The 16,939-nt window shown below is 40.4% G+C and overlaps 3 protein-coding genes across 3 annotated transcripts; 2 read left to right on the top strand and 1 right to left on the bottom strand.

Annotated features, from left to right (window-relative positions):
* Positions 1–361: 361 nt before the first annotated feature.
* Positions 362–2,795, top strand: LOC108034313 (uncharacterized). The gene is made up of 3 exons (XM_017109182.3): positions 362–528; positions 871–1,956; positions 2,022–2,795. Exons 2-3 carry the CDS (start codon positions 1,056–1,058, stop codon positions 2,420–2,422), a joined length of 1,302 nt encoding a protein of 433 aa, XP_016964671.1. The 5' UTR covers positions 362–528; positions 871–1,055; the 3' UTR covers positions 2,423–2,795.
* Positions 2,796–6,915: 4,120 nt separating this feature from the next.
* On the top strand, positions 6,916–7,238 carry LOC108033581 (uncharacterized). The gene has a single exon (XM_017107926.2). The coding sequence runs from the start codon at positions 6,917–6,919 to the stop codon at positions 7,118–7,120; it is 204 nt and encodes a 67-aa protein (XP_016963415.1). The 5' UTR covers position 6,916; the 3' UTR covers positions 7,121–7,238.
* A 2,004-nt stretch (positions 7,239–9,242) lies between these two features.
* On the bottom strand, positions 9,243–9,677 carry LOC122818823 (tripartite motif-containing protein 44). Its single transcript, XM_044094106.1, has one exon. The coding sequence runs from the start codon at positions 9,675–9,677 to the stop codon at positions 9,243–9,245; it is 435 nt and encodes a 144-aa protein (XP_043950041.1).
* Positions 9,678–16,939: the final 7,262 nt, after the last annotated feature.

Below are 16,939 nucleotides of genomic sequence, written 5' to 3'. Positions count from 1 at the left end.
GTTTAATATCAATAGCCAAATGCGAGAGCGTATCGGTGCAGAGCGTTGAATAACCGCGAATTATGAGAGGCCATCGAGTTGTAACCAACTAATTGCCATACCACAAAGCCGGTTTGCCACTCCGGGCCAAGCTGACACCGAAAAGCGTCAGCATCGAAAAGCAAAATCAATATCAGAGGTGAGCTCAGGTGAGTGCGTTGAAAGTGAAATTGAACTGGAGAGGGGGAAGTGCCATTAAAAGATGTTTCTGGGCCAAGTGCACCTGTACTTCAGGTCCATCAAAAAGGCCGAACCGGAGGAGCAGTTGGCCGCGCACCTGAGCCACCACAAGCTGAGCCGAATCGAGTCGAATTGAAACCCAAGCCAAGCCAAAAACCCAAGCCGGGAACAGTTTTCAAACGCCTTAAAAGCCCGAGCCGGAGCTGCAAACGGTTTAGTTCCTCGCCGCAAACAAAACTAGTCACAACAACGTGGAGCGGAAGCCAGCAGCCCCGAGTGAACCAGTTAATAGCCTGAAAAGAGTCTCAGGTAGTGGCACTTGGCACAAAGCAATCACTAAAGCCCGTGTAAAATACCAATTCAAGTTTAAAAAAAATAAATAACTAAACACAAAATATATATAAAAACTATAAAACACTTCTTGCCAATCCTCATCCAGACCCAAAAATTTAAAACCAATTAACTAAACCAATTTAAAATTAATACAATCATTTTGTAAAGTGTTTTGGTTATAATCCTGGCAAATAGAGCCCTTACTATTTAATACCCATAATCTAAAACTTTGAAAATATAGATCTTGAACCACTTTATTTTTGAGATCCCTTCTTTTTGGAATATCGTAAAAGCATACCACCTTTTGTTTCTCTGCAGAAATAGAGAGAGAGCGCGAAACACCAGAAAGCTTTTGGAGACAGGAGCAAGTTTTCCAGACCCAAAGTGAACGTAGCTTTCGGCGCGCTGAAACCACACTCGCTTGGTATTGATTCATTGCCAGCGAGCCACTGAACCGCCTCGCATTCCGCGAATACCAAACATAAGTCAGCCGAAACCCGAAAATGCTGCGAACCTTTGCCATTCTGCTGCTGATCGTAGTGGCCGTAAATGCGAGAGCTGCACCACAGAGAACCACCGTTTCGCCGGACTATGAAACCACCGAGGACGTGGAGGTGGTGGAGCAGTCCACCTACATGGCCGTTGAGGAGGGAACCATCACGGTGGACGTCGACTCGGACGTGATCCTGACCACCAGTCCCGAGGGCGAGGCCTTCACCGAGGCCAGTCCGATGGGTCTGACGGAGGAACCGCTTCCGGATTCGGTGGTGCAGCAGCTGGAGATGGAGCGCGAGCAGGAGGAGCGGCTGAAGAATCCCGAAGAGCCAGAAGCGGAACAGGAGTCGGAGTCGGAGAATGAGGAGCTCGATGCCACAACCACGGAGCCACCCAATCCCAATAACACAGCCAGCACCAATAGGCGCAGCTTCAAGTTTGGAGCAACCACACTGCCACCAAGTTTCATCACAACCACCGAAAAAGCCACCACAACTATTGCACCGCAGGAGGTGACCACTTCGCCTCCTTCGGAGACTGAGGAAACCACCGAGTTCCAGGAGGTGCAGACCATGAGAAACTACTTCGAGCGAAAGCCAGCGCCAATGGGGGAAATCGATTTGGACATGGCCGAAAACCGAATGGAGACCACCACGAACACGCCGGCCCAGGAGCCCATGGAGCTGTCCATGATCATGACCACCGAAGCCGCTTTGGTGGAGGGCAGCCCCAAGCCGAAGAGTGAGGGCGATCAGGCGGAGTCGGTGGAAACCACAGTGGTGCCGCTCTACCAATCTGTTAGCAATGGAGCTCCCATCGTCACCGAGCCACAGCCTGAGCACTCTACGGTTTTGCCAGAAGTCCAAGAAGAAGTTGCCTCCACTGAGGGTTCATTGGATGAAATTAAAGGTGCGTCCTTTTTATTTGAGTTTCTTGCGAGAGATTGTTTAACTAGAGAAATCTTTCTTTTACAGAACTCCTACTGGTTTCGTCCACCCCAGCCCCCGAAACCACCACAGAGGCTGAGGTAACCACAGCTCCAGCTCCCAGCACCACAACCACCACAACCACTGAGGCTCCTCTGCTGACCACCAACGTGGAAACTCTGCTTAATTTCCAGCCGGAGACGACTAATAGTGCTCCGGAGACCACAACTACCAGTGTTCCACAGACCACTACTAGCTCCACCAGTGCTCCAACCACAACGAGTACCACCAGCACCACCAGTGCTCCAACCACGACAACCTCCACCACCACCACAACTACAGAACGCCCTGTTCAGACGCGAGCTCCACGGGTGGAGCGGATCTTCAACTCGGACGGAGTGGAGGTGCTCTACGGTTACTCGTCGGTGGTGCGGACCAACCGCTCGTGAGTGGTGCTGGTGGCTGCCCCACCGAGAACGCGACCTTGTCAAGGTCGAACAACTTGCCATAATGCGGAGACGGGGAGACATTGAGCGATTGATGCTCGGTAGGTTTGTTTTAGGCAATTTTCAATTCTAAACGAGTTATAAACAAAAATATTTAAATTTCATCCGACGGGCCCCAACACAGTGTGATAAACCAAAAAATATATAACTCTGCGTAAGTTGATATCGATACAGACTCAAGTCCGCAGCGACATCAAACAAAACAAATATGATATTGTGCAAAATTGTGTACGGTCTGCCAAATGACAAAAATGAAGAGAAATGCTAGAGATAAACGATTTTATAAATTATAAATAAAACATGAACACCAATCTTCCGTTTCGCGTTTGCTTTGGCGATTGCACAAAGCGTTAGTAGGTCTTTTAAACATTGCTGATCCGAAAATCGCTCTCCAAAAGTGACATAATATTGCATAAACAGAGTAAAATCGGCATGATTTAGCGGTGATGATAGTTAGAAACTCCTATCTTTAAAAAAAACCTACTCCAATTAATCCATAAACACGCCGCTGAGAGCATTTGAAATAGAGTATTGCCCAGACTTCTTTCAAGCCGAATCCAATAATATGATTCACTTTGTGGATCGTTATGGCAGCGCACCCAAGAAATCAACAAAACCACAAACACAGACATTCAGCATCCCACAAGCCGATCGCTGCCCACCTGCGAAAAAAACCGGCACTCGCCTCAAGAGTTGTCGTCATACATTTTTGGGCTTTCATGTTCCGGCATGGACGCAGTCAGTCCGACGGACAGACACGTGGTCCAGCCAGCCTGACTCGTCTGGTCTGGTCAGCTCCGGGGGTTGGGACCGCCTCGCCTGGCAGATTATTCATTCATCGATCAACACTAAGGGGCACAGGGCTTTTGGGGTTTTGCAATGGGTATCACGTTCACTGGGCCTTACTCTCGATGGAATTTGAAAGCGCTCGGCCATAAAACAAACACCAACCGCTAATTTCCATTTGAACTTGAGCGGCAGGCGCTAAACTGCATGTTGAATGTGAGTCGAATGAATGCGGATCGAAGGTTTTGGCGATACGGGTTTTTTTGGCTTTATTTATTTCACCAACTGACTAAGTGTGCTCTAGGCCATGGGACTTACATTACCAACCAGTTAGTCATTTTCAAAAAGATGCGGCAGATCCTAATGAAAAATAGTCTACTGAATTCCTACGCCAACTAAGTACTTGTAGGTACTTCACGAATAAAGACTAAAAACAAATAAAATAAAGTAAAAATTCCCAACGTATTTCTGGCCAAACTTCATGAAGGCGCCTTTTCTTAAACATATTATCCATATTAAGCAACAGCCTTCAGAAGCTTTTTCGCAGACGAATAACAAGTTTCAACTAGAGCCAAAAACTATGCTAAGGTTTCTATTTCAAACAATATCCATTTAAAGCCCTTTTTATGAATTCACTTTTTTTAAACTGTGTTAATGTCGAAATTTTATTCTAATGATTAGCACACTGTTACCTAACTGGCAGCTAATCCTATCTGTTTATACAATACAATATAATACTAAGTCTAAGCGTTTATTAGGGCAGGAAGTAAGTTCATAATATTTTTGATATTAATATTGCGGGTGGTAAATTAGCTTTCCGGTCCAGTAGGTCTTGAGGGAAATGTATTAAATCATTACGCAAGTGAAGTTGTTTTTACGAAATCAAAAAAAGATCAGAAACTAAAACTATTTAGCGAAGCAAGATAGAATTGGCATATGACAGTAGAGATTATTTTAATTAAAACTGGGTACAGGTTCAGAAACTGATCGAAGTAAGGGTATAAAAGAATACCAAAATGTGTCAGTTGGTACAACGAACACTCACAATGAAGTTGAAGCCACTATACGCTTTTCTGATCCTCGCCATGGTGGAAGTCCAGGCCAAACCCTGTTGAATTCGGAGGACCGGGTGGCGATAGTGAATTCGAAGGACCTGGGGATGGCTTTGGAGGCTCCAGCGCAAGAGCCGATGCCTCTGCCATAGACTCTTCTAATAATGGCGATGGAAACTACGGTGTTTCAACAGAGTATCCATCCTACAACGCGGGAAGATAATTATTAAGACCAAGAAAGTAAAAAATGACTTAATATTTGTTCTTCTATAAGAATATACAACTCTCTACATATTGTATTTTATTTAATATTCTTTTATTTATTTTTCATTTAAAAAGATTATTATTTTGGTCGGAAATTATAATTTTAAACTTGTTTCTAGTAAATCGGAAATATGTAACAGGTTGAAGCGAGCGTTTCCAAACAACAACAAGTAGTACAATCACAAATTTTCGCTTCAACTCCCTGAAGCCAAAAGAAAAATAAAAAGTAGTTTCAGCTAGAGCCAAAAACTAGGCCACAGATAACAATTTCGGTTGAGTTTGCTTATAAAAATGCCCATTTTATTAGCTCATTATGGAAATTAAGTCCACTCAAATCAACAAATAAGCAGGTACATCCTCATTAGTTACTCACATAATTAAACCTGACTCTGCATTTTATTTGTTTTACTAATTTGCATAGAAAATAAAATTATTAAGCCGAGCAAGGTACATCTGTTCAAACCCGTTTCGATTGCACTTCAAGTGATATACGTGAAATTGAAGAAAGTTATAAATAACTGTATTGGAACAATTGAAAATACAATTGGCATTTGACAGTAGTGATTCTCGTAATTAAAACTGGGAACTGGTTCATAAGCTGGTCCAGATGCGGGTATAAAAGATTCCGAAAATGTCTCAGACGGCACAACCAACACCCACAATGAAGTTGCTTGCACTCTGCGCTTTCCTGCTCCTGGCCATGGTGGCAGTCCATGCCAAGCCTCACAGACGTGGCTTCGGAGGTGGCTATGGTGGGTTCGGAGGACCCTATAGTGGATTCGGAGGACCAGGAGCTAACTTTGGAGGTTCCAGTGCAAGAGCCGATGCCACTGCCGTAGCCAGCGCTAGTAGTGGCGGAGGAAACAACGGTTATCCAGACTATTTCTGATAAACGAAGATAATTATCGCAGCCAAGAAAATAAAAGATGACTTATTATTTGTTCTCTAATAAGAATAAACATCGCCCTACACAATGCATTTTATTTGTTAGATGCTTAAAAGATTATTATTTGGGTCGGAAACTACATATTTTATAACCGTTACTGGTAAGAATCCTCTTGTGTAACAGGTACAAGGGAGCGGTTTGGACCCTTTAAACTTTATACACTCGCCGATTCGATATAGGGGTGGCTATATGAGCTAGAACCTTGGGAGCTGGCATGGAGATTCTTAAGGTGCTGGGACAGCGCTAGTTTATTTCAGACACGCTCACTCCAACGCCCACACGCCCACCTAAAAACCTGGTCTAGCGCCCACATTTTTGAATATTTTAAATATGTTGATTCTCGATATCAATCTTTGGCCAAAAATGGTAAAAATAAGCAAATACAGATATCTACCATCACCGTTACAATGCAATGGTGTGTGATAGTCGTAGCATAGACTATAGCGTTTTTTCTTGTTTAGAATTACTATTTGCCATGCTAAGCTAAAAAAATCATTAAAACTTCACCATGTTTTAATTTCAACCATATTCTGATAAGCTTTTCGAGGGACAATCGCTTAAAATCTGTGTTATCTTACTCAAAGAAAGAATATCTAAAAGTAGATTAAACTAAATTAAGATTAATGGCTTAATAAGAACTTAGCGGTAGTAAATAAAGAGCCTTTAACAACTGCCTTTCATAACTCAATCAGGATTTTCTTAAAACTGTGACGTTTTAATAGACAGGATATGTCCTTTAAGATTTTTTAATTATATTATTCATTTTATTTTGGTCTTACCTTACTCTTACATACAGATGTTTGTATAAATTTGTGGTGCAAGATAATGAGATCTATACCAATCTATCGAGATCTTCGTGCACAATGATGCAATACATATGTACACGCTGGTTGTTCTTTTATTTTGAGTAATAATCTACCAAATTTAGAATTTGTTTCTCAAATATAATTTTTTTTAAAGTAAACAATAAAATTAGAATAGAATTATATTGCATTTTGTCTGTATACAATTTTAAATCGTCTAGTTCTCAGAGTGTTCTGTTCAAGTGGTGCAGGGGTGGGCTTCAGAATTAGAGTAGTTTATTACATGCTTAAACCAGCCAATGTTTTAAGCTATACGGCCTAGAAATAGGCTTTACTTACCAAAGTACTAAAACATTTTTCAAAAGCTAACCTGTTTTAAATTATGGAAGGTGTAGTATATTCCCGTTAAATAATATTGAACGTCATGCGTTTTTAATATATGCCTAATTAGTGTGCTAAACGGAACCCGCTTATATATGTACCGTGCCGATTTTTCTTATTTTGTATTAAACAAGTCCGTTACCTGCTGGCGTTGATGGTATAAAAGCGCGCTGCACACGCTCATAATGCATCGCAAGCTCTGACGATGAAGTTCCTGGCTATCTGCATTTTTCTGATCTTCGCCCTGGTGGCCGTCCAGGCCAATGGCGATGGTGGCGCAGAGGCCAGCGCCCAGGCAAGAGCCGATGCTACTGCTAACAGCTACGGGGGCGGTCCTGCTTCCGCCAATGCCCAGGCAAGTGCTGTCGCCAACGCCTCCGGCGGAGGCCGTGGCCACAGACGTGGATAAATCCAGAAAGGAACCTCCATTGGACTCCTAAATAATAGGCACGTCTACGGACGGGCCTTTTTTGTCGAAGCGATTTCGATTAGAATTAAATGCAAGACTTGTTTTTCGGATATCTAAACTGTTGTTGTTTTATATTGGGGTTTAAACAAGTTTAGCATAATAACGTTTCAATGATGTCAGAAGTTTAACTAAGCATCCTCTCATTTTAAAATTGCTTGGAATTATTTGGAGGGCAACCAAAACACCTCTGTAATAAAAATAAGATGGCATCCAAAATCGAAACAGAACTGGATCTTGGAACTGCTGCAAAAGGTGGGCACGTCCTACCGATAAGCAGCGGAAACAAATTGCAGTGTACGACATTTCTCGTAGTGTCGAAGCGCACTAAAAGAATGCTCGAAGGCGATTATAGACCTGAAAATCTGCAGTCATACCGTCGCTTAATTTATCTCAGGCCTCCTAAAAACTTGCTACATTATAGGCACCTCCGGTAGATTTTTAACCTGTTTGATATTGAGTTATTGAAATGACGACAGTAATAAAAATCAAGAAAGAAAGTTAGCTTCGGCAAGCCGAAGTTTGTATACCCTTGCAGCTATCAGAAATAATTGACTTTAGTAGAACCATGTGATATTTTTAAGGATTGTTGCTGACTTTAGTGATATTAAAAATAATATTATTTCATTATTTTTTTCAGACCATTTTTTTAACATCTACACGCTAGAGTAGTCCGATTTTTGTTAAATTAAATTTGTTCCTATGACAGCTATATGATATAATCGTCCGATTTTGATAAAATTTAATTCAAAATTCACTAATGAAAAATTCTTATTTCCAAGCTTAGAAGGCTATATGTCAAAAAGCACCAAAGCTATAATTTGTTTCATATTATTTTTCCACCAATTTTCCGACAGCTATATAATATAGTCGTCCGATTTTGATAAAATTTAATTCAAAGTTCAGATGTTCAGATGTTATCAAATTGAATACACTTTTATATTCTTAAAGTTAAAAAAACGCAAAATAATTTTAAATTAAATATAAAATCCTTTCAATTACCACGTCGTCGAGCCCCTATCATCTTTCTTAACTTTTGCGGTTCCTAAAAAAAAACGATCTCGAAGCTTCACATCTGCTAAATTTCTACGGTAGCTAACCAAGCAAAAAACCAGTTTTTCATTAATTTATGGCTTTGGTTCGCCCAAATTAAATGAATAATATTAGCATAATTATTTATTCACTAATCAAAATACAGAACTCTGATTAAACAAAGCAATACAAATATTACCCTTTTTGTTCTTTTAGCCTAGAAAGTGGAACAGGCAGAGCCGTTTGAAAAATATAATTTGTAGGTAAATTTAACTAAAGACCATTATGTTATTTTGCTTAATTAATTAATTTTGTACTCAATATATTCAAAACTCGGAAAACTATTATAACGAAAGACAGTCCTTCTTTATTTAAAAAGCTTATGCGAAATTTTAATAACAGTTACTTGTAGAATATAAAGGTATACTAGTTTTGTAGGAAACAGGTAGAAGGAAGCGTTTTCGACCCAATGAAGTTTTTGATCAAAACCACTTGGCCCATGTCCATCCGTCCATTTGAACACTGATACCTCGCCAATTATAATAGCTAGTGGGCTTCCTGCGCAGTGCAAGTTTGTACATCATCTTTTTTTATACATATACATATACATGATAAATAATTAGCATTTTTCATTACATCACAAACATATACTTCGAATGTAAATTTTTGTCATACCAAAAGCAATTTACAGGTAAACAAAACTAAGCCTTGACTTGCTTTGCTTATATATCAAAGGAAAATTTTAGAACGCAAGTTAAGCATCAGCGCTTAGTCAAAAGAACTGGTTAAAAAAAAAGTTAAATAAATTTTTAGCTAACTTGAAAATTTGGAATGAAATGTTCAAAAAGTCATTTCGCTATAACGTAAGTAGATTGCTTATGGCTTGCAGTTTGTTCAACACTACATCGTTTGTTATAATGACCTTATCATCTTTTATGTATGAGCTTCAAGAGCCATAAACCAATAAAATACTCTTTTTAATTTTTTTCTTTATTTTTTATAAATTAATAAAAAACTAATCAGAGGACAAATTCTATCGAAATAAACTCTTATTTGCCGAAGCTCTCAGCATTAGCAGAAGCGTTGGCATTAGCATTGCCCCCTCTGGAGTCGGCGTTAGCATTGGCATTAGCGTTGGCATTTCCTCCTCCGAAACCATTTCCTTCGGCGTTTGCAACAGCGTTAGCGTTAGCGTTGCCGCCGAATCCTCCGTATCCTCCTGGTCCTCCGAATCCTCCTGGTCCTCCGAATCCTCCTGGTCCTTCTGGTCCTCCGAATCCTCCTGGTCCTCCGAATCCTCCTTGTCCTCCGAATTGTCCTGCTCCTCCGAATTGTCCTGGTCCTCCGAACCCTCCTGGCCGGCCTCCGAATCCACCCGGACCTCTTTCGAATCCTGGCCTCCCGAAACCACCCCCAAAGCCTGGAGCTCCTTCACTTTCAGCATTGGCGTTGGCATTAGCGTTGGCATTATTACGCTGCGGGGCGGCGGCGGACACGGCCAGGATAACGGCGAGAACAACGAAGACCTTCATGGTGACCTGCTTGATCGGAGCGACTGAACAAACTTAATAACCAATGCCGCAGGGCCCGGCTTTTATAGTGGCCAGACGGTCGGCAGACGGCAGCTAAAAACTAAGTTTGCCTCGGCAGTCGGAAAAAAATTAGCATGCAAACAATAGTCACTGCCGAAAAATAAAACCGCAGATGGGGGATATAGGTCCAGAGTGGGACAGATAGCTTCCGAAAGAGTTAGATGGGGGCTTCGATTAAATGCAGTGGTCTGAGGAAAGTTTGCAAATGTCTTTAGACCAACACGAGCCGCGTTCGTGGTGGTTTCCAATGGAACCGGTTTGCTGCTATCAATATTTAACCGACTATTAATATTTGTGTTTATATTTCATTAAGCTGGTATTTTTCTTTATTTTCGGCACTGTCACCGCATCGCTTCTAGATGGAGATGGATTATCAGAGAATTTGGCTGAGTACTTTACTACTTGCCATCGACACTAATGTATATGTGTGCTTGATTTTAGGAATAATGATAGTCAATGCTGAATGACTATACAGGAAACAGTGTTCCGAGATTTAAAAACGATCCAGTAGTAAAATTCCAAATTCCAAAACTCACTGGTTAGCTAGCATGGAATGGCTGAAAAGCAGCGTTGTTACCTTATTTAATATAAAGTGCCTCAGTATGAATTATTTATGATCGTTGGAATCTCGAAAACTATATTTTTTCTATATATAAGCTATAAAATTGTAACTTGACATTCAGATTATTGAGCTTCTTGCGTATTTTTAATTTTTTAAAATTTTTAGGAGATTTTGTTACAACCATCAATATCCTATATCCTATCAATAATTAAATAGTAGTTCTATTATAGTACATGTTAATGATTCCGAACAACTAATGATAGTTGTTTAAAACTATTTTTATTGTTGAATTGAGTTCAATTGTGAGTTCAAGCATTATAACATGCTTGAAAGTGAAAAAAAGTTATTTTATTTTACTTTAAAATTCTTGATTGTTTGTCTGATTTTTTAAATAAAATGGTGCACTTTAAAGAAGAACATATTTTGTGGAAAAATAGGGAAGACATAAGATGAAGAATACATTAAAGGTTTATTATTATTAAGACTAGAACGATTTATGATGATAGCGATTAAGATGGGAGATTTTTTTTTACAAACGGCCAGGGCTATATCAACTGGTTTGGAAATTCTGAATAGAATATAAAACGTCGTGACTGCTTTGCAACCTTCTGAATGAAAATATAATACCCTCTACACGTGTATAACAACATATTTCGCCTGCCTCGCCGTATTACAAATATCTTCTTATAAGGTCGCAAACCTGCTTTAATTATCACTTAAAGCCATGCGTTTTCTTGTTCTACTATCAATCCAAAATATTCCATATTACAAAGCAAATATACCATTTTTGTATTTTCATTTTGCTGTTATTTACCGGCAACCACACGAGCCCCTATAAAAATTTACATAAATTTAAGCGATGGATAGGCAACCATATGCGTATGCTTGATTTCAAACCAATTTACATTTCATATTCAAATTAAATGGGCGCCGGACTTGCGAAATAAAAATAATAATTTAAGCTGCGGACGTGCGATTGGTGGAGTTAAATCGATAAACTAAACCTGATTTGTTATCGATTGGCATGGCTGACAAAAGCTCCTTGTTATGGTGTCTTAAGACATGTTTGTCTAAGTTCTATTTATGTATAATTTATAGCCGTTACTCGTAGGTTAAAAGGATATACTAGCTTCGTCAGAAAGTATGTAACAGGCGTCCCCATAAAGTATACATATTCTCGATCAGGATCACAAGCCGAGTCATGTCCGTTTGTCCTTCCGTCCGTCCGTATGAACGTTCAGATCTCGTAAGCAATAAAAGCTAGAGTAGTCAGACTTGGCATGCAGATTCCTAGACTTCCTGCGCAGCGCAAGTTTTTTTCAGCATGGTGCCATTCTCACCCTAAAGCCCACAATTCGCAAAAGTCTGTAGCGCCTCTACCTTCAATGCTAGAAAGAAAATTGAAATGTATCGGTCTCGTTAATACCTATGGGTTGGGCTTAAAAATATTTTGCCACACCCACTTTAACGCCCACAAAAAACGCTATATCGCAAGGTACCCATAATGTAATGATTATCATTGCTGTGCTGAGCGCAGAATGAATAGTATTGCAATTTAAAAGCAGATTAAGTTATTTTAATCAAAAAATCAGAGCAATACTTTTCTGATCATAATGCAGATTTCTTAGCTAGTACAATATGTAATATTTTTCGTGGAGGAATAAACTTTTACTTTTAATTAATTTATTTTTTATTCACAGTCATTTCTTATCTGTTAATTTTAAAATAGTTTTGGCCTGATCTAACCGCGGAATCCGCCGCCACCCGACGCCGCAGATGCCGAGGAAGAAGCGGTTGCAGAGCCACCGCCACCTAGTCCTCCACCACTGCCGGCAGAGGCTGAGGAAGAAGATGAGGCAGTGGAAGAGCCACCGCCGAATCCACCGCCTGGTTGACCTCCAAATCCTTGACCCCCTGCATATCCTGGACCACCTCCAAAGCCGGCACCTCCAAATCCTGGACGAGCTCCAAAGCCGGCACCTCCAAATCCTGGGCCCCCTGCAAATCCGGGACGACCTCCTTGGCCACGTTGAAAGCCGCCACCACCAAATCCTGGTCCACCACCAAATCCTGGTCCACCGCCTCCAAAACCAGGTACACCGTATGCTGGTCCTCCGAATCCTGGTCCACCGAATCCTGGTCGTCCGAATCCTTGACGGCCGCCTCCAAAGCCTTGGGCCTGAGCTTTGGCATTTGCATTCGCGTTGGCGGCGCCACCACCAAATTGGGGCAGGGCCGATGCCACAGCCACCAGCACGGAAACAGCGATGAATAATTTCATAATGAGTTGTTGCCTCCTCGAGAGTGCTCCACACACTTGGACATTGCACTGCCGGGCTCGGCTTTTATTCAGTTCCGCGTCGGGAGAAAGATTCGGTAATCTCTCGGTGATCCACCCTGAGGCGTACTCTCCTATGCAGCGAAACAAAACAGAACGAATTATCAATATTTATAGATCTGCTCATTAGCAGGTTCGGAACGTACGCGTACGATCGCAGACCCTACGCTCAATAGACCCGGCTGTTTGATCCCCCGCAGCAACCGGTTAATCCCAAACTCGAGAGCACCTCAGACGCGCCCCTTCTCTGGTCGTCCATTATTAAGGTAGCATAACGATTGACTCGGACCACTGATGTCATAGATCGGGTAGTTTTAGGGGTTGGGACTCCGGCCAGGTAAGCGAAAGATTTGTCTTAGTAAAGCAGCGCAGGTAACAAGCTGGAAAATCCTAATCCAGCTCTGGTTGTTATTTTTACCAATGCTTGCCTTATGGTACTTTTCGGTCGTAATAATAGTAGTATTGGTTTTAGTGTTCGTACTTAGATAAGTAATTATAACTATTATTACTCAAAACACCCGCTTGAAGATAAAGCTCCAACTAGAACTAGTTCCCTTCCAGCATCTCTGAGGGGCTGATGATTAAATTTATTCATTATATTAAAAGCAGATGACTGATTTTACTGTCCGCAAAATAATTTATGCCTAATTTTTTGTTCATACCCACCTGTTTAGCTTTTAAACTTTTTCGCGAGACGCAGCTTTTTATCTGTTTGTTTATTTAAGCCGAATATATTTGATAAGGTTTTAAAACCTGAATTTGGTAAAACTCAAAATGTTAATTATTCTAATTAATACCTCAGGTATAAAAACGAAGCAACCAAATCGCAAGCAAAAAATTTGAAATTCAAATGACTTGATTTTATTTATGTTGTTTGTTTAGTTTGGGAAGCAATGCAAAAAAAAACCTATGATCCCAAGAGTGGCTCGATATGAGGGGAGTCCCAGTTGAAAGTGTGCCAAGTGGAGTTATATGATTTCACTTGAAACCCAAATCATGCAATAGGGCACTGAAAAGTCCCTCATCCCGAAGCCCGCATCAAACTGTAAACAATATACGTATGTGGAACTATTTTTATTATTTCTGTCGACTTATATGCATAAATTAACGGCAATTTTATGGAAATTAGTGCTCATCGGAAGAGAATATAAACAATATTCAAATGCAATATTAACGAAGCAGTATATGAGTAATTTTTCAAAAGATAAATGTGTACCAATTAAAATTTGAAATGAAAAGATATAAAAGAAATCAGGTTAAAATACACTTGTGTGTGGATCAATATTTTTTAAATATTAAAGCGCAGGTAATTCGACATATACATAATTTTAACTTTTATTGAAGATGTATCTAAAAGAGGCAGCTCCGTGGAAAAATATATAATAATACAACATTTTATTGTTCAATATTTGTTGCCCCTTAAATAATAATTTGCAGATACAAACGCAAATGATTAATAATTTCCGATCTAACAAGATATCAGAAGATTGTGATTCTAATCATGCCAACGCATTTAAACTCTCTTTCGAAAGTATGGATTTTTATATAAAATACTTATTGTTTTTAATACCTGCGTGCAATTGTTTGTTGCAGTAATGTATTTTTATCTTCAAAAATAACAGTTTTTCTGGTATTATATATACCTTAAAGGCAAGCTTTCAATCTTCCTTTGCTACAAAATATAATACCTTCTATGTGGGTTTTAAATATTTTTATTTCAGACTTTCTTCAAACATTTATATTTTATCTTAAGCTCTAGATTATATGCTCTCAGCCCGCTTAGCCGTAGAAGCCGCCACCGCCGCTGGCCGAGGCCGCTGAGGAGGCAGAGGAGGAGGCAGCTCCGCCACCACCACCTGCTGAAGACGCCGATGATGAGGATGAGGCCGAAGCAGCGGCAGCTCCACCTCCACCGCCACCTTGGAAACCTCCATAGGGATTACCCCCAAATCCGCCGCCATATGGAACTCCTCCGAATCCACCGCCGTAAGGACCTCCTCCGAAACCGCCGCCGTATCCATGTGGATGTCTTCTAAATCCGTGACCACCAAATCCAGGACCACCAAATCTGGGACCACCAAATCCAGGACCACCAAATCCGGGACCACCAAATCCGGGTCCTCCGAATCCGTATTGAGGTAGCGCCGATGCAGCTGCCACCAGCAAAGCAAGAACAATAAGGGTCTTCATTTCGTGATTTCTCCTTTTAGGGACCTGATGGATTTCTTCTGTGTGTTCGCTGGATTGTCTGACCTGGTACTGACGGACTCCCAGCAGAATCGCTAAAGTATTTATACCGCCTGCATTGCTCAGAAAGCCGTCACATACCGGCGAGCCAAAATTTGAAGCGATATGGCTGTGATAAATTGTTTCGGCAGTTCGGGACGACCACCTACCGGTTTTCTTTATATTGTATGCCATTTGCTTTCAGATCTAATTACACAGGACAACATAAAAATAACTTGAATGCTAAACATTCATACATGACAAAGTTTTTATAAATTAACGATCTGGCAAAATGTAAATATTAATATATTTGTAGAACTAATTATTTAAAAACATTAATTACAACTTTTAAGAACCACAGAAAAAAATAACATAACAACTCTAATGATTTTCTAAAATAAATCGAATAGAAAATAGAAAATGTGACTTAAGTACGAAATTATAAATATTGAAAGCGAAACACAAGTCAATATTTTGAAAAAAAAATTAAATTAAAATTATATTATTAAGGTATAACCTTTTTGTCGCATAGTGTAACCAATCGAAATGGTGACTCCGTCTGACAGGTGATTCCCAAACACGCTCCTATAGAAGCACATAATTATCGACCTACGCCCAACAGGTGACCCAGGTGCTGGACTTTGGAAGAAGACAGCCAGCTTGTTTACAAACTCTTTCGATACTATACTCAAGTCTTCCTGATTTGCGTAGTTCCCCACCGAGATCAAGAGTACTTCGTGCCGGCTGATTTCGTCTAATGCCGATCAACTGACAAGTTCATCTTGAAGAGTTTATTCCCCCATCTTGTTTTGTTCGTCCGAAAGCGGTTTCGATGACGATGTTTTCAAAAACGCTGCTCGAGTGGAGTGGGCCATTGGAGGAGGTGAGATCACTGACAGATCGCTGGTGGCTATTGGGCATTTCTCCATGTTTCGCGGCCATCATGCACAAGAGATGGATCAGTCTACCCTAGAATGTCTTCAGTTGCGTTCGTGCAGCTGTCTTTTTTGAGACGTTTAGTCCTGAACTCAAGGACTAAAGTAACACCTAAATAATCTATAATATATAGACTTCGGTGCCAAAAATTAATATGTAGTGATCAATGTTGATTCCAATAATGAATAAAGTGATTAAACACGTCAATTTATCTAGTTAAAGTAAATTTAAATTTAAATAAATATAATGAATGAGAAGCTACGAATGCCAAAAGTTCAATCAAGTGTAATGAGTTTCACTACGGCAAATAAATCTGGTATAATCCCACCTAAGTTTGCAATGGGTACAAAATAGTCTCAGAGTGAAATCTCTCATTCATGACTACTTAGGGGTTTCAATCTCTCAGCAATATGATATGTTTACACCGATCATTAGGCGGAAAAAATCACACATTTTAATGAGATAGCGCACGATAGCAGTCGCAAAATCCCCATAATTCGGGGTCTTAAAGATCTGAGTCTTAACAGTCCATAACAATAAAATCTCCCATGCGCGGCGAACAAGATTTCAGGGCACGTTAATTAATAAAACAACAAACACAAAAACAATTTTTCTTTTAGAATATGAATACGAGCCGGCGAAACCTGTTTCAGTGTCGTCACTCGGCAAACTTTGGGTCCCCTCCCTTTCAGGGGAGATTGGCGATTAGCGACTCATATCCAAAGGGGTTTTCCAGGGCGGAATTTGTGAAAATCAAATTAGCGGTGTAGTTAGAACTCGGTGATTTTTGGAGGCCGATTCAGTCAGTGGTAAATCCGTAGAAAAAGCCAGATGATCTTGCACGTTGAACTCTTAGTAAATAAAGGCAATCATTTGCAGGCCATTTGAATATTGTTTTCGTTTTCGGCTTATGCAAAAAGCGCGCAACATAGGCGCCTAATGGAACCGGTCAGGGGATTTCGGAATCGAATATTTATTTGTATTTATATATTTTTTTTGCCACATTTCTGGCGAGGCCTTTTGAGTAGTTATATAAGCTCCTAAGCTTTGGGTGTTATGTGATTTTTCCCGGACTG

The sequence above is a fragment of the Drosophila biarmipes genome, chromosome 2L, assembly GCF_025231255.1.
Source record: "Drosophila biarmipes strain raj3 chromosome 2L, RU_DBia_V1.1, whole genome shotgun sequence".
Taxonomy (NCBI): domain Eukaryota; kingdom Metazoa; phylum Arthropoda; class Insecta; order Diptera; family Drosophilidae; genus Drosophila; species Drosophila biarmipes.
The sequence above is the reverse complement of the archived record's forward strand: the minus strand, read 5'-3'. Positions and strand labels throughout refer to the sequence as shown.